Source organism: Acomys russatus, chromosome 28, assembly GCF_903995435.1.
Source record: "Acomys russatus chromosome 28, mAcoRus1.1, whole genome shotgun sequence".
NCBI classification, from domain to species: domain Eukaryota; kingdom Metazoa; phylum Chordata; class Mammalia; order Rodentia; family Muridae; genus Acomys; species Acomys russatus.
The window spans coordinates 321,607-345,265 of record NC_067164.1 but is presented as its reverse complement, the minus strand read 5'-3'; the positions used below and the strand labels follow the sequence as shown (position 1 = coordinate 345,265).

Sequence of the window (23,659 nt, the reverse complement as noted above, 5' to 3'; positions counted from 1 at the left end):
TCCTCTGTTTTCTTCTGTGCCTGTTCCTTTCTCCTTCCATCAATCCTTCCTTCGTCTCTTAAATATTGAACTGAATACCACTTTCTTTGTGAAATGCACTCTGTACTTCCGCCTGTCTTCTGTTTCTGTCTGGCTCTGTTCATCCAGCCTGACATCCAGATTTCCATTTTTTTCTTCTACCTTCCACTCTATCTAATCACATTTAAAGGTTGACTAGCCGAGCCTGCGTCAGTTTTATCCCACGGTGCTTCTTTTGCTACGGAGTGCTGGCATGGTGCTGCCTTCAGAATGCAACTTACTTTCTCTTTCCCAGTTACACATGCAGGTTTTGTTTCCTTGGGATCACTTTTAGATAACTTTATGATGACTAAGTCTCTACAGAATGATAGATCTTCCATCATGCTGTCAGACAGGCAATATGCACACTTAACTCTTATTTTTAGGAATTAAAGCTGAGGGCCATATGGTAAAGTCCCCACAGACCCAAAGCATAGCTGTTTCATAGCAGGGGGGTGAGGGTGGGGTATTTAAGTCCAGGAGTAACTGAGGCATGAAGACATTTAATTCTGGGAGTTGTTTTGGATTTTCTTTGAACATTTGTTTGGCAGAGATGGTTTCTTACTAAATAAAAGATGTTGTAGAAAAAGCATCTAAGGGTATTAAATTAAGAGGCATGTGTGCTATGGTGAAGGGCGTGGTTTCACCTAGTGTTTTCAGCATGAGGAGCACCATGGAGCATAAAAGAAGCCACCATCACACTTCTGCTTGTTAAGAGCCATCTAAATAAATCTATAGTACATCACTTATCACATGTTACTTTTGGACAATGCTGTATAAATCAGAGGGTTCCTAATTGGGTTATTTGCTTTTTTAGAAAGAATGAGAATTATGTCATGAAATAATTCACTGAGCACTCGAAATGATGTGTGTTCTCACTTTTGCATTCGTAGGAAACGGCAAAACAGATGAGAGGCAGGAAAGAGATGTGGCGAGCATGCGTGCTTGCTCAGCATGGCTGGCCTGGGCAGAAATGTTTGTAGTTGTCAGAGTGGAGTCAGGAGCATGTTGTAGGCAGTTCCTGAATTTTGGCATGTACACCCCCACCCCCTGCCTTTGATTGGGAGAAGAATCAGGGTCTCAGAATGGAATAGCTGTGTGGATCACTGAGGATCTTTGGTGGAAACAAAATCAGGTTTTCTGCCTGAGAGCTCAGTGACCACAAGTCCTTCAGCAATTCGCAGAGGGACTGAAGGTTTCAGGTCCTTCCTTACTTCCTCAGGTGCTAAGTGAGCCCCATAGATCCATGCACCATAGCCCTGTCCTATGTTGCAGGAGAGAACGTATTTGGATATTTTTCATCACCATTTAGAGTGGAGACTGAAGCGGTGTGATTCTGGTGAAGAAAATAATTGACATGCATTTCCTTAATTAAACTATTATTATTTTTGAAATGTATGCATTTGAGAGTGTGTTAATGAAACTGTGGGGGCTGGTCTTGGGACCACCTTGTAGGAGTTGGTTTTTTTGTTCTACTGTGTAGGCTCCAGGGAGCAAACTCAGCTGTCAGGCTTGGCAGAAAGTGTCTATCTGCTAAGCCATCCTGGTGGCCTAGATGTGGAATTTCTCATACCCCCATATGACAGGACTCAATCTATGCCCACTGTATCTTCGAGCCGTTCTGAGCACCTCATGATTCCAGGTGTCAGTCCATATTCCATATTCCATACTCCTGAGAAGTAGCAAGTGACAAGGTAAGTGAGAAGGAAGAGCCAGCCCTTTCCTGAATCTTCTCCCACATCTAGTTACCCATTTCTTCTCAAGTTCAAATATAATGAATGCTAATTATAATGTAATGATGAAGGTCTATTATAGAAATTGTAACTATTAATAACCAAGAAAGAACTAAGTGTGTTCTTCTTCTAAGGTTTGGCTTGAACACTTATAATCTTAAGAATGGAGTTTGAGTGCTGTTTCCGGCAGCAAAAGCCTTTCTCAGAGGAAGTTTGCCATTACTGGTGTAGGCAGACAGTCCTGACATACCCTATGCTCTGGGACATGGCCCCAAGGTCTCTTCCCTGCATATCACTGACATTTTCAGACATATACCAGTCTAACCCAAGGAATGGGTGATGTGGATTGAGGCAGGGCACCAGATACCAGCCCAGGCCAAAGGGAAAGGTTAGTTTAGATACAAGAGCCTTACCAGGTCCTGTTCTTAGAGCAAATGGTACCGAGAAGCAGGCCTGTCCACAGGTTTGACAAGTATCCCATGGACACACAAAGACATGTTAATATTTTGCCCATTTATTTATCTACTAGTGAAGAGAACATCATCAGATATGCATTGCCCTTGAATCAGGAGGGCTGAGGGACTGAAATCATTGTGTAGCTCCCCTCTCTAGCCACCTCCTGTTTCCAGGCTTCATGTATTACTTCAAAAACACTCGAATGTCTTCCTATCGTGTGACAGCTTTGTCCTAGACTCAGGACACAGCAGTAAGAGAACTGACCAATTGCATTTCCTCAGGAAAGTTACATTGTAGAAAGGGGCTGGAGACAATGAGCAAACACGTACATGCTTTGTGATGTAAATTGTGTGAGTTGTAAGAAAACATGGTTTTTGTTCCTGTCTGGGTTAGCTTGGCTTTCTGCTGACTGTGCTCTGATGGTCCTGGGTATCAGCACTATTGGGAGTGATGGGCACAGAACACCGTTAAAGGATGCCATGGTTTAACTAGGCGCTGGCAGTAAGATGGGGAACTCCAAGCCAACCTGGGGTCTATACTGAGACCCAGTATCAAAACAAACACCAAAACAAACAAAAAAGTAACACAAAAAGAAAAGGAGATGCTCAAGAAGAAAATGAGGATTTCTTAGCTTAGTGTATGTGAAGAATCATTTGTGTTATAGATTAGAGGGATAGATTTTTAGATTATATATATGTATATATGCATTTATTCCTTGCCTCTAACTGGGTGAGTGGACTTTACTTATTTGGATTGTGGGTAACATTAGTGGCTTTCCTGCTTCTTCTATAGAACACACTAATTCAATACTTAATTTCAAACCATGCTTTTGTGCTCATCAACCATAACATTTAATTACTTTCTTCTGCAGCGAAGTTGTCCTTTCTTTCTTAGCTGCTTGCCACCTGCTAGGGTCTCCACTGGTGTCTGCAATCCAGATCTGGGCTTAGTCTCGATCTAACTCAGCACTCAACTGTGATGCTTGCGTCCTCAGTAGCGTCCGGCACGGCTGTACTCTGTTTTCCTCTTGGGGATCCTCACTCCTTGCATTCTCAGAGCCTCCTGACTTCCACTTCTACCCATAACCTTTCAACATTCAACAAATGAAAGTCCAGGTATGACTCACCCTCCATAGAGGGCAGGGCAGGGGCCAAGCATGGTAACTTGATCATGCCTGGGGACTTTCTCTTGCCTTCTTTTTCATTTCGAAGCTGCTTTCTGTTTTTCATTCATAAAGATACAGCACACTCCCCAGGAATGACTGCACCAGCCACAGGCAGATTGTACTTGCTGTACTTCAAGCAGGTAAATAACCTTTGGAAGGAAAGAGCTGGAGAGGTTCACACCAAGCATTTCAGGCTGGGTGTAGCGTGTGGTGCGACAGGTTCTTACTCTGTGTAGACCCAGTGGGAGTGTGCTGTTCTGGGTTAGCTTTCTCTCCAGAGGTGGAATTGAAGCTGAGCTTCAGGCTTTCAGCAAGCTCACTGGAAGGGCGGGCAGATGGTGCTCCCTCACAGTCAATAGTTGGTGGGGAATTTCTGAGATGCTAGAAAGTGATCACTGAAGTGAGAGAGCATTTGCCAATATAAACGCTGCCCCAAGAAGCCAGAAAGATGGGTCAGCACTCAGGAGTCCTTGACTATTTTTCCCAGAGGTCCGGAGTTCAATTCCCAGCAACGACATGGTGTCTCATAAATGCTGCCCTGAAACAAAGAGACAAGCAAGGAAGGCTGGAAGCTGTTGAAACTTTTAATGTAATTTCTGGTTGTGAACTGTTATTTCAGAAATGCATCAGAGGCTAGAATCCTGAGAGAGGCCAACCATCCACATGGTGCACACTCTCCTGAGGCCTTGACAGTCTAAAGCCTATGTGGTTCACAAGCAAAGTCACCATACCCGGGTGTGGAGAGTAGCATCTCAGGAACATAGCTGAGTACCAATGTTCTTGCAATAGTGGTAATTGTCTCAAGTGTAAAAGGGATTCAGCATTACTGGTGAGACTCCTCCAATCAGATGATCAGTTGCATGCATAGTTGATTAAGGCGGGGCCTTCCTTTTCCTCTCCTCGGTATCTATAGAAATGAGGCTAGGGAGGCACTCTGTAAATCTCTTCTCAATTAATTAATGAAGTGTGCATTGATCTGCCTGCTATTGATTTTAAGTCCAGCACATTCCTTGTAGAATTGTAAGACAAATTGATATGTGGTGTCAGGATGGTACAGCATGGCTTCACCTCAGGGATTGCTCTTTATTGTCTAAGCGATAACTCAAAAGCTGTGGGAAGACAATTGGTAAGAGACAGTGAGATTAATGGCAAAAAACAAAAACAAAAACAAAAAAAAACCCAAAATACAAAACAAAACAAAACAAAACAAAAAACAAAACAAAACAAAAAAACCCAACTCTGCTGAAACTTGATAAGTGGTCTCTTAGGATGTCTTCCAGAACACTAGTGCCGACTTGGAATGCCATTTCATCTGTATCCAGTTCACCTGGAGAACAGACATCTGTCTTTTGTTTACAGAGAAAAATAAAGACAATTTGAACTTTGGCTCAGACCCAGCATGCTAGAATTAGACTGAGCTGGCAGTACTATTGTCTTGAGCAGAACAGGGCGGCGCGTGGGGTGTGGAGGACTGGCCTGCAGTCCCTACCTCAAGATTCCTGGCTGATTTTTACCTCTAACTAATAATGTAGCTTTGGGCCTTTGCTGTCTTAACCTCTTGGTGTTTCGGTTCTTCTATTTGTGAAGTACCATTTCCCCCAAGGATATCAGAATAAGAATGCCTGCCTTGAATTTTAGAAATTCAAAGTTGGTGTTTATAGCATGTTGTAAATTGAAAAGCTTATGCAGGAAAATTGAAAATTCAACATAAAACAGAAAAGATTCTTTATAATTAATTTTTAAAAAGTGATACTGATAACAAGACTGTGAACTTTCTTTTTTAGTTTCTTTTTTTATCTTTTTTTAAAAAATCATGTTCACTGTACTTGACACTGTAGCTCATAAGGATTGTTTATACAGGTATACAGTATACTTTGTGTATATTCCTTCCCACTTCATCCTTCCATCTTTTCCATGCCCCCGCATCCTGTTAGTCACTTTTGCTCTCTAGACAAAATTACCATTGCTTTCATACCAGATATACTTACATTACTTTATGTACTAATATAAACTGTATCAACCACAAACAAGAGAAAATGCGCACTGTGTTTTTGACACTGGCTTAAGTGCTCATCTTCAAAGAAAGAATAAGAATAAGGACACAGTTTCCTATGTCTAAAACCTAGAAGATTCCCACACCCCTTCAAATGTGGTGCCGCACGGAAGTTACCATCTATGCTTCTGCTGACTCAGCCAAAATGAGAAGTCAATGACAAGGCAGCGAGAACAGTGCTGGGCTTTCAATTTGGTCTGGATTTGAGATGAGCACATTCAAGTAATGGCTTCACTAATGTCACACTTACACGGAGTCTTGAGATGTGCTCTAGAAGTCAGGAACTAGGGCATGTTGAACTTTTAGCTCCATTTCCAGAGGACTCATCCGAGGCATAGGTGGGGAATGCAGTGCTTCCTGAGGTCACCCCTGAAAAGCAGACAGGGACTTTTTTTGCTCTCCACAGTTTGTACAGTGGAGAAGCAATCTCACAGTATGATAAACACTCCTCTACAATCTTCTCTTAGCTCTGGAGGGAGGATAGTGCATACACCAGCTAGGAAACTTCTGGCGTACTGTTTCATTTTATATGTAGTTTCCTGTATGTCCATTAGGAGTCTGTACTTGTAGTTACAGGCATTCCGGCATGTGCTAAATTCTCCAACACCGTACACATCAGACATGTTGAATATTTAGCCAGCTGAGATTCAATATGTGATTAATTAGGTTGATTCTGAGATTGTAAGATGCAACAAAAACCATATTTTTATTATTGATATAGCAAGATTATCCAATCAGATAGGAGTTTGCTTTCAGCAAGTCAAAACACTGATTTTCTTCAGAGATTGATATAGCACTAGCCCCATTGGAGAATTTCATAGCTTTTTCCATCAAGTACTAGTCTAGAATCTTCTGAGCGCCAGCCATTGACCATGTGGGAACTGTGGCAGCTGGGACTCCGTGCCTGCAGCTCATACACTGTGCTTTTCTGCATTTCCACTTCTACACCAAAGAGTTCCCCAGCTCCCAGTTCTCCCAGTTCCCATGATTAAGTGTATGGAACTTACACTTACACAGAGTTCAAGAGGCCTTGAGAAGGTGGCCATCCCCATGGCTAGGGTACAGTGAGCAGGCGGCCATCCCCGTGGCTAGGGTGCAGTGAGCAGGCCGCCATCCCTGTGGCTAGGATGCAGTGAGCAGGCGGCCATCCCCGTGGCTAGGGTGCAGTGAACAGATGGCCATCCCTGTGGCTAGGGTGCAGTGAGCAGGTGGCCATCCCCGTGGATAGGGTGCAGTGAGCAGGCGGCCATCCCCGTGGCTAGGGTACACGGTAGCTTAGGCAAAAGGAAGGAGTGCTGATGATTTTATTTTCTATTATTATAAAACTGGAATATCCCCTTAAAAAAAAGCATTTACCCTGACCTGAAAAACACATATGATCACTATATTTATAAAATTCAGAGTAAAACAAGGTAACAAAATAAAAATTGCCTGTAGCCTTTTTACCAGGGATAATTATGGTACTTGACCTTGATCCCTGACAAGTTAGAACCAATTGATGTCTTCTTCATTTGAAGTATCTCGAACTTTTCCCCCAGGATGTTGAGTATTTTCTGTGGTGTATATTTTCAATGACATTAACCTTTTTCTTTACTATGGAGTTACCAAATTAATATCAGCTCCTTTGGTATCTTATTGTCATAAACAAGGATGGTATAAATAGCCTTAAAGTAAAACATGTCTATATTAATATTGATTTCCCCTGCACAAAGTCCAGGAAATCAGAGTGTTGAGTCAAAGATCCTATAGTTTCAAGGGTACCTGATGCACATAAGCACATGTGGAATTTTACTTGTATCTGCTGTGTTGAATTGGTTTCCTTTTTGTTAATAACTTTTCCTGATAGTATTTCTGCCTTCCAATCTGAACTTTGTTATATATTGTAATTTTCAAGTAGCCAATTAGTTGCTGAAACTGTAAGAAGAAAACAGGAATACCATAATAATAACAAAAAATACCCAAGTGTAGCTGTTCCATGTTAGGGATGAAAAGGAGGAAAATATGATTAGTTAATGTTATTTTACATTCCTTATGAGTGTTATGCCCAAACAGAGTTTAACTGGCCTTTTAATTAAAACAAGCAAATATATTTCAAATGCAGGGTGTGGGTCTCCATGCCTATATCCCAGAGCACATCAATTGTCTGCCTCTATTTTATTGGGACTGTCTCTGTGCTGTACACAGTAGCATTTTAAGAGGGAATTGTTTGTTCAGTTAATAAAACTCCACTTTCACGTTGTTTGCAATTGCCAAGAAAAAATATTCCCATTTGGCGTTTTCTCCACATAAATTGTACAGCTGTTGAGGCTGAGCACTCTTTTGTTCCCCGAACACACACAGCTCTTGTGCAAGCCTGCTGGTAAATTGTACCCTGGCTGTTTCCAGCAAGCACTGTTTGGGTCTCTTCTAGGTAATTCTCCTGTAAGTATGTCAAAGTCCATCGGAAAATTGGTGACAAATGGTCGTGAGGAAACCTGGAGGCAAGTCTGTCAACTCACATAGGAAGGTTTTTTGTTTTGTTCTGTTTTGTTTCTATTTTTTTATGTCTCTCTCCTAAGTTTAAAAGAACAAAGAAACATATTCTAACCCCACCCCCTGTTTCTTTTCCAGCGCTTTGTGGAGGGGGTGAGAGCTTCCTGTGTACCAGTGGGATCTGTGTCCCCAAGAAGCTGCAGTGCAACGGCTACAATGACTGCGATGATTGGAGTGACGAGGCTCACTGCAGTACGTGACAGGCTGCGTGGGGCTAGTCTGCGTGGGGCGGGACTCTTCTACTTATGAGCCTAGACAGCTAAGCTGTCGGATACTGACAGCCGTTGGGCCCTTAGTAGGCGGCCATTGGTTTGCCATTCTTCAGTGAGCCAATAGGTTTGTCTACCTCAAAGCTACCCTGCCGGGTTTGTTCCAGGCTTATGTTTGTAAGTATCCCTGCAGCTAGATGCCCGAAGGAACAGCTCAAGAGTGTAAACTGCTTTTCCGTATAACTGCACTACCATTGGGAGGAAGGTTTGGGTTTACTTTGTTTGGCTGAGGAATTTTATTTTTGTGTTTGTTTTTTAAAACTCTATGAGTATAAAGGTCAGTTGTCTAAAGGAGATTTGTTTATTTTTTGGGGGGTGGGTGGGCAGGGGTGTTATAAGATAGGGTTTCTCTGTGTAGTGTTGGCTGACCTGGACTCACTTTGTAGACCAGGTTGGGCTCAAACTCAAAGAGATCCATCTGTCTCTGCCTCCTTGAATGCTGGGATTACAGGAGTTTGCAGCTGCGCCTAGCTAGGCATTTTTGTTTTTTAAGTAGGAAACTTTTTATATTACTGATTTTTAACATTCCTGGGTCAGCAGATCTAAAGCTCTTGCTAGTGTATGCTTCCCCTTAGCTGGAGGGACAGTCCGCGGTGCTGAAGCTTTTTAAGCCCTCTCCCTAACCCACAGCATGGCCCTTCCACTGCTCAGTTTGCTTTGCTCATTTTGACTGAATGAGCCAGTGCTTTGTCAATACAGACTCAGATGTCAGGTTGGTTTGCACTTACTGAGCAGGAGGGAAACACTAACCCTGAGAATTAGACCACATTTTCTTTACTCAAAGCAGAGCTGAGTTGTTGTGTGTTGCCTTTTTTTTTTTTTTAAATCAGTATGGCCTAATGGGGCAGGGCAGATGTTAATCCCCTACTACTTCCCATATTGCCATCTGCTTCTAATAATTTCTATCAAGCGACCTCCCATCCATAATCCCAAATACTTGTTAAGTTAATTATTATCATCTGGGATAAGGCTCCATCCACGCTGACCATGTGCTTCTTCACATAATCCATGGTGCAGCCTTCCTCTTTTCTCCTCCTCCCGTTTCTTCTCCTTCCAAGATTCTCTCTCCCCAAGCCCTGAAACCTTAGCCACGCCTATCCCATTTGCCCTGCCTAGGTGTGATGGCCTTTATTGGTCAAAGAGGTCTTAGACAAGGTACAAGGTGGGGCACAGAGATAGGAATTAGCAACCTCCTACAGGTGTGGTCCAGGTGTTTTCATTGATGTTTAATTAATTTCAGTTAGCTCCAGCAGAGCCCTGCTTCCTCCCCCCTGGGGACTCACCCAGCCTTTGTGAGAAGTTGACCTTACTGCCTGGGTTCAGAGTCCTCCGATCTGTGTACCAGGTGTCAATGCTTTTCTCTGTGAGAAGGGGTCAGGACGCTCATTTGCTGGAATTTGGGGCAGGTGGCATGTCATTGTGTAGGAGCACTGTTCACCAAAATGTGGTTTCATAGTACTGGACTTTCAAAAAAAATGATTGAGGGGAAAAAATAAATGGTTAGGACAGGCTCTATGTTAACATCTTAGAAGGTTTCAATGCACACTGATATATTAAAGGGGTGAGAAATGTTGCAGTTTAAGTCACTTTTGCTTAACTCAATGTGTCTTCAAACTTCCCCCTGTGAACTCTCATCTTTACTTAATGTACACTTATTTATTTTGAATATACCTAGCACTTGGTAGAAATGAAGTTGTGCTACATATATTTTGAAACTTTTTATTTTTAGTAAATTATTGATTTTTTTTTTACAACAGGAATTTTCTCTTCAGGAAAGCCCATGCACACAAATTTACATGTAAAACATTTTTAGGCTATGTAGTTACATTGAGGACTATTGTTATAACAGTAACAGAAAATACTGCTCAAAATGACCCCAGTAGGGAATTCTGAAAGGTTCAATTGGGTTATGTCCATTTTATGGGACCTCTTGTTTGTGTCCTGCTGTGGCCAGTATTGGGGCATTATTCAAGGTCAGCATGTGGCTTTACCCCTGTAGTGGGCCACCACTGGCTTCATGATTTTGTTCTCTGTGGTGCTGAGCAAGCATTGATTGCACTGTCAACATAGTTAGTGCTTCTTCCTGCAGTTTTAAAAATATAATTTGAAGGAGTCAATTTTCCTAGTTACCAACTAAATGAGAAGGTAATGCTGTTCTGAAAGGTACCTAGCAGTGCCTTGGGAGCAGTTTTTTAAATAAATTGGTTACTGGCTCTCATCATATTCGTCCTTCAAAAGGACACTGTCTGGCCCACTGAGAAAATGCATCCATTTAGCAAATGTCTCTGTGAAAACCCATGGTGAAACATAAAGTTTGTCATGCTGCCATTTCTGACCATCTGAGGGCATTTCCTGAGCTTGAGCATTCAGTGTGTACAGCATTTCAACATGAGCTTTTAAAAATTTTTTTGGATTTTTAAAAAATATTTTTTTTATTGATTTATTCATATTACATCTCAATTGTTATCCCATCCCTTGTATCCTCCCATTTCTCCCTCCCTCCCATTTTCCCCTTACTCCCTTCCAGTATGACTGACTGAGGGGGACCTCTTCCCCCTGTATATACTCATTGGGTATCAAGTCTCTTCTTGGTAGCCTGCAATCCTTCCTCTGAGTGCCACCAGGCCTCCCCATCCAGGGAACATGGTCACTATGGAATACTATTTAGCTATTAAAAACAAGGAATTCCTGAAATTTGTGGATAAATGGATTGAGCTAGATATGATCATAATGAGTGAGTTAACCCAGAAGCAGAAAGAGTCAAATGATATATATTCACTTATGTCTGGACACTAGCCCAAGGGGCATGTCCCATGAAAGTCTTCACTTATCAGGAAAGTGGGACAGAGTGGAGGACATCCTATTGGGACTCTAGGTGAGAGAAGCATGGGAGAATGGGGAAGTAGAAGGATCCAGAGGGTCCTAGAAACTTACAAGAAGAACATTATGATGAGCAGATCTGGGCCCAGGGGTCCTGCTCAAACTATGGCACCAGCCAAGGACAATACATGCAGTAAACATGAGCTTTTTTGCCACTGGCCCTACTCTCCTGTTGCTACTTCCCTGTGGTGAGAACCATGCAAAGGAGAGTGCTACCACAGCCCCAGGTCCTGAGGAGGGGAGAGGCTTGACTGACGTTTCCCTGGGAGAACCAGGAGAAAAGACCCAGCTCCTGTATTCCAGCAGGAGGAGACCTCAATGGCTACACAAGATGGGAAGCAAGGGAAAGGACGTACCTGTGGTAAATTCTCTGTCAACCATGCTAGAAGTGTTTACCTACAGGAGTTGATTGAACTGTCAGGTCAGAGGAACCCTTCTTTTGTTCAAATTCAGCAGCGTCTTGGAGCATGAGTAAATTTATCAGTGATCAAAATGATGGAGTTGCCCTTAGTTGTGAAAGTTCCAAACTTGTTTTAAAGAAAAGATTTATTTATTCATTATGTATACAGTGCTCTGCCTGCATGTATGCCTGCAGGCTAGACGAGAGCACCAGATCTTATTATAGATGGTTGTGAGCTACCATGGGGGTGCTGGGAATTGGACTCAGGACCCCTGGAAGAGGAGCCAGCGCTCTCAACCTCTGAGCCATCTCTCCAGCCTGAAAGTTCCAAACTTGACATTGTTTCTGTCGTATGTGCTGCTTTTGAGTTGCTCTTATTCACACAAGTTCAGATAATCTCATCCCTCCTATGGCAAGAAACTGTTTTTTTTCTGGTTGCCCTGGGGGGTAACTGACTGCCACAGCATCACTGTACGTAGCCCTGACTGCTTACTGCCTTTTTTTTTCTCTAGCTAATTTTGTTTTGTATGCCAGCCTATTCTTTAGGATTTACTGAAAACACTATTCCCAGAACAATCTTAGTTTCACAACAGGAAGATTCTTGGAAAAATTAGGAAAACTTAAAATTTTTTCATGCTTCTATTCAAGGTAGGCTGTGTCTATAACCTGGGCTTTCCTCTGCTGACTGCATTAGCACCCAGGAAACACCTCCTCCCCCACTGAAGGAATGCTTGGCCTGGAGGTGAGTTTTAGGTAGAAGTGCTTTTGTGCAGCTGGCCAGGTAATCCAACACATAGACTCTGGACCAGAAGATAGCTCATTTCTTTTGTCACTAACATACCATAGACTTTCAAGTGGGTAACCATCTCAAAGAACAGTTGAGGCAGGGGCTGCAAATACTGGCACAGAACAGGTGTTCATAGGCATATACTGCTTAAATGACCCAAAAAGCTGAATGGCTTACCAGTAAAGATTACTCATTGTTCTTGAAGAGGATCCAGATTTGTTTCCCATCATCCACATGGTAGTTTATAACCATATATTGCCCCTGTTCCAGGGGGTTTGATGCCCTTCTTTGGATTCCAAGTGCACCAAACATGCATGTGACATATATGTAAGTAAACCACTCATACACATAAAATAAAAAAAATAACAAGCCCCAAAGAAAACAGTTCACATATTTAGCTCAAAAGTAGTTAAAAAGTTTACCCATCTAAACACTAATCAGACCTGACCCTGCTTGGACTTGTTCATAGTGGTGTAACTACATTCTTTTTTTGGCACATAACATGCATCACATACTTTTGGAGACCATTTGCTCTGAACATTGGGTAAAAATGGTGAACATGGTTTTGTTGTTTGTTTGTTTTTGATAACAGTGGTTACCTAACTGTAAGGAGTGCCATACAATATGGTGGTCCGTATTGCACATCCTAGAGTCTGTCCACCCACTTTCCTATATGTCTATACGTGCCATTCCTGTTTCTGTTAACTTGGGCACAATTTTACCTCTCTTTGCCTCCATTTCTTCATGGGCAAAATAGAAACAAGATTATCTCTAGAATTGAGTTGTTGGATATACAACCTGTATAGTCATGGCACAACTCACCAAGAACATTGACGTTTATGACTGTGGTGGTGCTTGTCTCTGGAGTTAAGGTAGCCTCTCTGCCACTACCCTTGTATTATTCATGACTGACACAAATACTCTAGAGAAACAATTTAAAAGGAGTGAGGGTTTTGTTTTGGGCTGGGGTGGTGTTTGTCTGGGTGTTGGCTGTTTGGCTCATAGTCTCAGAGGTGATAGCAATGTGATTGGCTGGCTGGTGACTTTCTGGCCCGGAGATGAGGCAGAGTAGCTTGGAAGAAGAGTGCAGTGGAGCACAATGGCGCCCCCTACAGAGGACAATAATAAGATAACGAGAAAGTGAGTGCTTACCACCAACATGTCTCTGGTAACCTGTTTTATAGAAATCTTTTTTCCTAAGAGAAGAATGCATGTAAATACCAGAAAGCTTTCTATTTGAATAATGAAAGCATCTCATTTGACAAGTAAGGAAAGTGCTTCAAATGTTTGCAAAAGGTCACTTAGTGTAGTGGCTCTATGGAAATACTGACTCCCCCATGCAGTTTTGGATCCTTATGTTTCAGCTATCCATGAACCATGACATAGCATCCCAGTGAGTAGATATGTGGCATCATAGTTGCTTTCTTCACAGATGTTTGTTCTAGTCAGGGGACAAATACACAAACACAAAGAACATTACATCTTTCTTCTTTTTTGTTATTAAATTGTCTTTGGCATTTTCTTTCACATGTTAAGTGCATCCTAATTACTCTCACCTTCTATCCATGTTAACCCCCTCTTCCCTACACATTCCCCTTGCACATTGGTGGCTTTTTGCTTTGTCTTGTGGGGCCCTGAGTTTAATTAGTGCTATCTGTGTGACTGAACATTTGGAATTACCCATCAGTTTGGTGAGGTCATTATATGGAAGGCTGTTGAAAACAATGATTTCCACCCATCCAGAACCTTTCAGTAGTCAGACTTTTGTCTAGCCCTATGATCCCTCCACTCTTCATAACTGATTGTTGGCAGGTCCAGTGCAGGCAGGGGGTCTGATCTCAAGACTACGGTAGCTGCGCCATGCCCAGAATATAGTATTTCGTAGTCTTTCTCTGATACCACTAAGCCTTAATGGTTAAATCAGACAGTAAAAATGACATTTCACATATGTTATTTGCTGAGAATAATTCAGGAAATATTGTAAAACCAGACAAGATGGTATAAATGCAGTGACACTAGATCCTATAATTAGAAAACAGGGTTGCTATGAACAAGGATGTGGAGAAAGGCTGGTGGACAACAGAGGTTTAAGCTGTCCCGTGTTTGTGTGTTAGGACAGTGGTTCTCAAACCTGTAGACGACGTTTTTGCAACATGAGGGGGATGCTCCCGGTGTCTATGGCTCTCAGTCAGGGATGCTGCTAAGCATCCAGTCCCACGCAACCATGAATTACTGCATCTAAGGTGCTAGGAGGAGGGTGGGAGGTGGTGGTGGGGGAGGAGGGAAGGGGGGTACCCTCCTCCAGAGGTAGAGTCAGCATGAGAAAAAAAATCCATCTATTCATTGAGGCAGGCCTCTTCCTACAGGGTTGTTAGGAAAGAGGCAGGGCCAGGGAAGTCTTTTAACCTCTCTGGTCACCTCACAGCGAGAAGGTATGAAATGACCTTTGCCCTCTAGAGTCCTGTGAATGAAAGCTAAGCTTCCTCAGTTGTTTCTGGAAGTGAGGCAAATCAGCTTATGTTTATAGAGTGGGAGGCTGGGCAAACTGAAGAAAGGCTTGCTAAAAAGGCTTTCTGTTTCTTGGTGTTCAGGTTTAACTTAATGATAATTTTGGAGGACAAAGGTTAATAGTGTGCTTATTAGATGCCAGCCTGAAGTAAATATTTACTTGGAAGAACTTCAGAAGAGTCATTTTTCCAGCAAATTCTCTGTTAAAACAAAACAAAACAAAACAAAACAAAAACTGGAGGCATAAAAACACCTAAGGTCCGGGCAAAAATTATGCTTGAACTGAACAAGAAAAATCACAGCAAGCTCCTTTTGAAAATTGTGATTTCTCGGCCCCAAATTGCACAACCACATCTCTTTCCAGCGCAAATAAACATTTACTCCAATAGAAGGAGCTACTGTGATCTTAGCTGTTTGCTGTGGGTTTCTGGCTGTGCAGTGCGCTTGGTTAGGGTTTTGAATGTTTACTGATCTCAGGGGCCATACGGAAGTAACAGGCTGTTCTTTAAGTGCAGCTAATTTGGAATCTAGCTTCTGAAAGGCTCTTCTCACTGGGGAGGTCCTGACAATGGAAGCTGAATTTGCAACTATATGAATATTACCTTTTAAATGCCTATGTTCTCTCTGTTTCTGAGGTAGTTTAACAAAGGACAAAGTTAATCTTAAAAAAAAAAAACAAAAAAAAAACCCACAACTCTGATGAAGTGTTTTAGTATGAATAACAAAGATCCAAAATAGTTTTCACAGAGGATGCAGAAACTTCTGGAAATTTTTGGTGTGCTCTTAGGTCGATCAGATTCTCAAAGGAATATTTGATTCCCTGGTGCTCCTACCGTAAGGAAAAAAAAGCTAAAACATGCTGCTTGAAAAGAATTTTATTCACGGTCTCCAATCTTCCCCTCTCCTCCCCGGGGATGCATGGATTCTAACACTGAAGAGTAAGTTGAAAAGCCTATTTCCCTGCCTAATGCTTGTCCTACCAAATTAATTCAAGACATCCTAAGAACAATTTGATTAAAACAAAAGAAAAATGAAAAGACTTTTTAAACATTTTCAAAGAATTATACACACCTCAGTGCACACTCCCTAATGTGCCCTGCAAATATCAAAAGCAGGGTCATAACTCCCTGGGCTCAGCTGTCCTACACCTCACTCAGAAGAGAGGTGCAGCATGGGAAAAATGTGCCCTGTGTCGCACAGGAAGAAACAGGACTATCAATAGAAGACTGGCATATCTTCTTAGTGTTGTTTATTATTCCATCCTTGTTTGAATATTATTTAGTCTGGGAGAAATAAAAAAAGAGTGATTAAAATGTCTGTACAGGTGTAACTATCACACACATACACACAAACACACACACGAACACACGCGCGCACACACACACACTTGCCCCAGAGACCCTGAGCACCTCTCCGGGCACATAAGTACTCCCTTCCCCTATCTCCCAATAAACAAACCAGTTCTCCCAAGCTGTTACCGAATATATATATATATATATATTCTTGATATGAAGAGTTACTAAAAGCTAAGATGGTTCCTCACAGAAAGCTTTCTTGAAATAGATGCATAAGAACTGTTCAACTGATCGATCACAAGGACCTCTCATCTTTAGTTGACATAACACTTGCATACACTTATTTAATATGATGTGGTAGCTCAGTAATGTCTATGCATGCTATATAATGATTAATGTCTCTGCATTTGGTACCTTCTCATCATGCTTGTTCTTCCGTCTCCCTGACTGTTATCACGGACTCTAGTCACCCTATCGAGCTTTAGGACACCGGGACTTGGAGGGAGGTTGGAAAACAGGTGGCAAAGGTTTGGGATGGTAATAATTGTTATTGAGCTTAGCCTGTGATACTAAAGTATGCTCGCCACATCCGGGATGTGAGGCAATCATCGGGAGTTCAGGAGATGTGGGGGCTGCACACGGAATCCCTGGTCCTCAGCAGCCGCCCTCCCTTACCTCCTCCATCTGTTCTCTGTATTTCCCCTACTTGAAACATGCTAGATGTGTCACTGCATCCACTCCACCGAGACGCTGCTCACCCTTCATGGTCTCCACCAACCTGAATAAGCCGAATCTTGTTCTTTTTCATTTTAAATGAGGGAAAACAACCTTCCCATAATAACCTACTTTTATACTTAATTTAGTTTTAGTGAGGAAAAAGATAATGCATTTCTGAGATCCAGTTACAAAACATGGGGCAAAAGGTTTCATAGAAGTTCTTTGAGGTATACTTTATATACTCTAAATTTCACCCCTTAGGCACTAGTGAATTTATAGACTTGTACAACCATCATCAATGTTTTTAAGTTTGTTCCAATTTTCCATCCTACCCTTCTGCTGTGAGTCCCCACTCCTAACCGTCCACTGGAAATCACTGCTCTGAAATCTGTCTTTATAACTTTGCTGTCTTCTGGAAATTTCATAGATGGGTCATATAGTGTGAAGACTTTGATTCTGATTCTTTTCACTAAGATAGCATTATGAGGTTAACCAATCCTGTCACATGTACTGCTGCTCCATTGCCACTTCTCTCCTGGGGTATCCAGACCTGTTGTGCACCAGGCTGGAGTGGAGGGAGCGAAGCCTGGCCAGGGAGTGTGGATGCAGGCAGGAGCTTGGTTAGGCAGTAAGTGCCTGGGCAAAGAACACATGTTTATTTCGGGGTGGGTGGGTAATTATGCTCCTAGGGAGGTGGCCAGGGTCTGTGGGGTAAGGTTTGTGTGGCCATGTACAATTAGCTAGGACAGGGGTGTTGGAAGATACTGTATTGGCATACTCTGGGGCCAGGTGCAGGGTGAGGTGCGGAAATCTTATAAGGAAGATCAAACAAAGAGTGAACCCTGATAACAGTCAGGGTAGTAAATTCTTACTAAGGTTGACGGCACCCAACTTGGAACCAGGTTGGGAGGGGGCAGGGAGCCAACACCTGCCAACTTCATCTGAAGTATCTGGGTTGAATTTCTCCTCCACCCTTGCACTGTAATTCTGGGCCATTACAGCCCCACGATACACTAGGCATTGATTTCTTTAATCTCCGGATAGGGTCCCAGTGTAAGCATGTACTCTGTTTCATTGTCCATCTGTTAGCTGAGGAACACTTGCACTTCTTCCAGTTCAGGGATATGATGAGTGAAGCTGTTGTGAAAATTCACATGCAAGTCTTTGGGTTACTCATATTTCATTCCTCTTGAACAGAGTCTTAGAAATAGAAAACATGAGTTAGTTGTGTGATGAGGTTGCAGTTCCCTCATAAGAAGCTGCCAAACTCTTTCCATAATGGAGTCCCTTTATATCCTATGAAGCAGAACGTGGGAGTTCCTGTTTTACAAAATAATTAACTATTACTTAGATTTACTATTTTGCTTTCTTGGTTATAGGCATTGAATACATAACAGATTTTTTTTGAGTTTTGGGTTTTGGTTTTTTTTTAAGACAGGGTTTTATCTGTGTAACCTTGGATATCTTGGACTCATTTTGCAGACCAGGTTGGCCTTGAACTCACAGAGATCCACTGCTCTGCCTCCCCAAGTGCTGGGACTAACGGCATGCACCACCATGCCCAACCAAATTGTGTGTGTGTGTGTGTGTGTGTGTGTGTGTGTGTTTGGTCCAGATTTGCCTTTCTTTAACAGCCAGGAATGTTGACCATCTTTAATGTACTTTTTAGTCATTTGTGAATCTTCAAAAAGGTTTCTTTATTAAAGCCTTTATCAGCAATTTCCCTGCATGTATTTTATTTCCACATTAAATATAATCTCCTAAGTTTTACACATCACTTATTCTCATCTTGCCACCAGCATCTTGGGAAAGTGCTTGCTTACTTGAGAATTGTGCTATGAAACACCCAGTGACATAAGTAGTGATGTTGGTGCAGAACGAAATGACAACACTACATTATAGGTGGAATATTGCTCCACTATGTTTATATTAACTCAGATTTTCCTTGTAAAGGAGATGTGTTTATTAAAGAGCTATGCATTTTTCACCAAAGCCACCCATTCTGGGTAAACATAGACTATATTACTTACTATGGTGATCCAGGAAGGTCCTTTTTCTCTCATCTTTGATTACCAAAGACCTTTCAGGAAACATAAAGTAGAAGCGAGACAGACTTTCAGACAGAGCTAGGAGTACCTGACTTGGGAGTCACAGTGGCTTGGTCCTGGCTCTCTAGGGGTTCTGGCAGCCTTTGAACTTCTCTGACTCCTTACCTAGTAGACAATAGGCATGGGTCAGTCCAACATCATGGTTCCCCTTCCACCCTGGCTCTTGTTGAGTTAGATACCACTATAGTGTGCTGCTCTGATAACGCATTTATGACTTCCCTTGTTTGCAGACTGCAGCGAGGATCAGTTTCACTGTCACACAGGCAAGTGCCTCAATCACAGCCTTGTGTGTGATGGATATGATGACTGTGGGGATCTGAGCGATGAGCAAAACTGCGGTAAGTAGCATCGATCCCTTAAAAGATGTCATTAGAAACCACAGATATTCATGACCACGGACACAAATCTGTCTGTCTCCTAAATATCTAGAGGCTCTTTGGCAGCAAAACAAAATAAGACAAACAACAACAAACTCCTTCCTCTTTTAGAAAGGAGAGTTTGTCCAAACACTGGTCCCAGTTCACCTAACAGTCACACAAGGGGCATATTGAGGAAGTAAGGTGGAAGGCAAGGGAGTTGTTACAGTGTTAGTGTTTTTCTGTGTCATGTTTTATTTCTCCTCTGGCTAGAGCTGTTTCATATTTGGGTTTTGAGCTCCTGAGCAAAACTTTCCTGAGGGATATATTATGAAGTATAGCATGTGACCAAAGACTCCCACCCCGCAAGAGTATCTGAGTTCCATGCACTTGTAGTGATTCCTTGCGTGGCGTATTTACCAAGGGTTAAAATGACAGATTGGCTTTATACGCATGATGAGCTCTTGTCTTTCCAAACACAAACCTTCCTTTTAAGGAGCATATTCAAGTCTGCCTCGTATCTTTTGACTCTAAACCATCAAAATAAGTCTCGCTTATTGATCTTTATAGCTTTGTGATCAACTTTACGTTTTTATGCAATAGGTTATTGACAGTAGGAACTTTGTAATGTGTACCAAAGGGCAAGCTGGAATTAAGACAAATGTTGGACAATGGTCAACATTACAGACTGTCTGATGGGATGCTAGAAGGGTTCGGAGTGCAGAGCTAAGAAAGTTTTGGAGTAGAGATGGTCATAAAATAGCCCCAAGCTGGGAAAGTATTGTCTAACTTCCCCTCATTGAATCCATGAAATATTAAAAACTCTAGGTGTACAAACCACTCACTAGAGATTATATGTATATATCTACATATCTATATCTACACACATATATATGGGACTGTATATAGTGTAAAGGATGGAGACAACTGTAATCCTGTCCATCATATAATATAGTGCGAAGAACTCTTACAGTTCATCCAACCTACACCCATCTGCTTTCCAATGAAGTAAGGGAAAAGGGAGGTAGTGAAAGTGCCACAGTAGGAACAGGAATCTGGGCATGTTAGTGTACAGTGTCCATGTGTTAAAAAGGATTGTTAGTACCAAAGGCCTCTGAAGATAAGCAGATATCACAAGGTCTGTGCTTTCAAGATGTCCTAATTAAATAGCAAAATTATAGTCCTCCCTTGGACCATTCTCCACTCTATTTTATGTCTTTGGTGGCCTGGGCATGGGTAGATCCTATGCCCAAGCATCCTTTCTTGTGGTTCCTTCTTTTCTCCTCAACATGCCTTCCATATTCTCTGCTTTATTTCTGTAAAATACCCTTTGTGGCCCGTTATTGCTCAGGAGGTTATGACAATGGCCACATTCATGGAGACACATAAAACTTTCTCATTATTGCATCTGTTCCTTGTCAATCCATATCCTTCATAGAGCTGTTATATTTATGTTCTAAAACCCCTCAGAGCAAAGCAGTTTATGAATTCTTCCCTTCATGAGAGGAAACTTGTCATGTAGCAAAATCCTCATCTTCCCTCTTGCCACATTCCAAGAATGTGTGGATTGAGGCAGAGTATGTGTCCAGATGCAAAGGAATCCTAAAAATAATCACGATTTTCCTTCCTTGCTTAGCAGTTCTTTCAAACATGAGCTATAGATTAAGATAATCCAGTAGAAAACCTAGGCTTAGCATCAGGAGGGATTACAAAACAAGAGTCCTATCTTTCCAGCTTGCCAGGGAGATGTGATTTTTAGGAACACAGCGGACCTTTTATAGACACATCAACCAGCCATCTGCATCCCGAAGCTCACAGCTTACTCTGTTCACTTGACTCAGTGTAAAAGTTATAGGTTCTCTTTCTAAATAACAAAACAAAACAAAACATGCCAATAATTAGAACACCTGTCCCGAAGAACAGGTGAGCCGTTGCCCACAGAAATGTGGACTGTTGGCCTTGGACATGGTGGAAAGTAGCATTTGAACCTGGCCGGATCCATCCTAAGAACATTAGTGATGGAACTGGGGTGAGAGGAGAGATTCTCTTTGACTGGAACTGTGAGATTCTCTTTGACTGGAACTGTGAGTAGCACAAATCTAAATGTTTCCCATGCTCTTTCTCCCCATCTTCATGAGGTGCCCTTTTCTTCAGACTGCAATCCGACAAAAGAGTATCGCTGTGGAGACGGGCGCTGCATTGCGGCTGAGTGGGTGTGTGATGGGGACCATGACTGTGTGGACAAATCTGACGAGGTCAACTGCTGTGAGTTCCCCCAAGAAGTCTCACTTTGCTCCTTTAGACCATACTGAAATCAAAGTCCATAGTGTAATCAGCACCCAGGGAGGACTATTCTTAAGCCTCGGTTCTATCTGATTTCTGTTGTCTGTCTATGAATATAGCATTCAAGAGATGTGAGAACAGGAACCCTATAGCTCTGACTTCGAGCCTCTAAAGTGCAAGTTTAAATTAGCTGACCTGGCCCAGAAGTGTTTGCTTTTTCTCTCGCCCTTCATGCTTACTTCATGTATCTGTGACTTTTCCAAGGGCAATTCTCTTCCCAGAGACCATGGAACCCCCTTTCTCTGTAAATTAAACATAAGCAGCTAAGCCTCCAAGCATGTTCTCGAGGGCCATTTGTGGAGGACTGTGGGAGGAGTGCCAGAGAAAAGGGAGCCTGTTAGGCTCCTGCAGTAACACAGAAAGTGTGTGAGAGTAATTACCATTTTAGAGTAGGCTATGATTCTAATAAACGAGAACTTGTTTTCACATCAACCCGTGACAAGTATGATTGTTAAGCCCATTTCTCCTCTTGGAAAACATGGTATCCCTCAGAGGACATAAATGAAAAAAAAAGTTAATAGTAATAGTTGCATGTTGAAATAGCACAACTGACCGGAGATGATTACAATCCTATGTCTCACATATATTTGAACAAACTTTTTAGTTCACTTAGTAGAAAGGGTTGGTGCACTGTTCTCCTGTGGCATCTGATTGATTACAGCACACTGGGTGGATATCACCATCTCAGGATGCTCAGGTGCCTGATATGGAAAGGCATGGGTAATTGTGTTTAATCTACTCACTTCTCTGTGTACTTTAAGACATCTCCAGTTCACTTATAACACACGGGACAATGTAAATGTTCTGTAAACAGTTATTATACTGAATTGCTTAAGAAGTAATAACAAGGGAAATAGACTGTACATGTTTAGTATGAATGGTTGCCCCAATATTTTTTATTTTTTATTAGCTGAATCTGTAACCTCAGAGCCCATAGATGTTGCACATGAAGTTGCATGTTTACTTGGCTTATATTTTGAGGCAAAAATAGAAGTGTAGATAGCACAGTTTATACTTTGACATAAAAAAGCTGTATAAAAAGTTACATAAACATGATGCCTGGCTTTCTCTTTTCCTACTTAATCTGAAGTCCTTGTTTTGTAATCCAATGGGACAGAGTGTCTGTTGTAGTGTATGGGGGAGAGCAAGGCCATGATGGCCAAATAAAACACATCTGGTGAAAAGCCTTGATTCAAGAAGTGAGTCTTAATGTTAGATGTCAGGTCAGTGAAGACCAGGGTTTCTAATGCTTTCAGAGGAAGTACAGAGTTTTGAGGAATCATAAGAATCAGGAAACTAAAGGTAACCAGACACCCTCCTTTCAAATACCAGCCATAAATAAGTTAGACCATGGGGCTTCTTTCACTGGAACATTAGATTAGGGAGCTGTGGAATGGAAGATTTGGGTGTGGAGACAGACAAAGTTGCTTGCCTTTTCTTGCTCTGCCTCCCAGCAGCCAGGCATCATAGGAATGAGTGTTGTGTTCTCTCAGCTTCGGTCCCCTCATTTGTCAAACAAGGGCTGTAACATCTGTTTACGAGCCCGTAACAGCACATATATGAACTATCACATACATGACACATCTGCCACAGTTCTTGCCCCAAAACACATCCCTTATCAAATGCAATTTTTAAAAAAAAATTTAATTTTATTAATTTATTCAGATTACAACTCAATTGTTATCTCATCACTTGTATCCCATCACTGTTCGTCTCTCCCTCTTGCTTTCACCCTATTCCCCTACCCTAGGTCTAAGACCAAGGGGGACCTCCTCCCCCACTATATGGTCTTAGGCTATCAAGTCTCATCTTGGTAGCCTGTTTATTCTTTCTTTGAGTGCCTTTAGGCCTCCCCACAAAGGGGAGGTGGTCAAATATGGGGCACCAGAGTTCATGTCGGAGTCAGTCCCTGCTCTCCACATAACTGTGGATTTTTATCATTGTCCGGTGTCATTGAACAGCACCCAGTTCTTAGTAAGTGCTCTTTCATAATGAGGGGA

The 23,659-nt window shown here is 42.1% G+C and overlaps 1 protein-coding gene across 1 annotated transcript in view; it reads left to right on the top strand.

The window, feature by feature from the left end:
* Positions 1–23,659, top strand: part of Corin (corin, serine peptidase) — a 247,726-nt gene that overhangs the window by 150,559 nt on the left and 73,508 nt on the right. Inside the window, exons 6-8 of the mRNA XM_051170139.1 lie at positions 8,075–8,188; positions 19,191–19,298; positions 21,471–21,581. Coding sequence (XP_051026096.1) covers positions 8,075–8,188; positions 19,191–19,298; positions 21,471–21,581 — 333 coding nt within the window. The remainder of the gene's footprint in view (positions 1–8,074; positions 8,189–19,190; positions 19,299–21,470; positions 21,582–23,659) is intronic.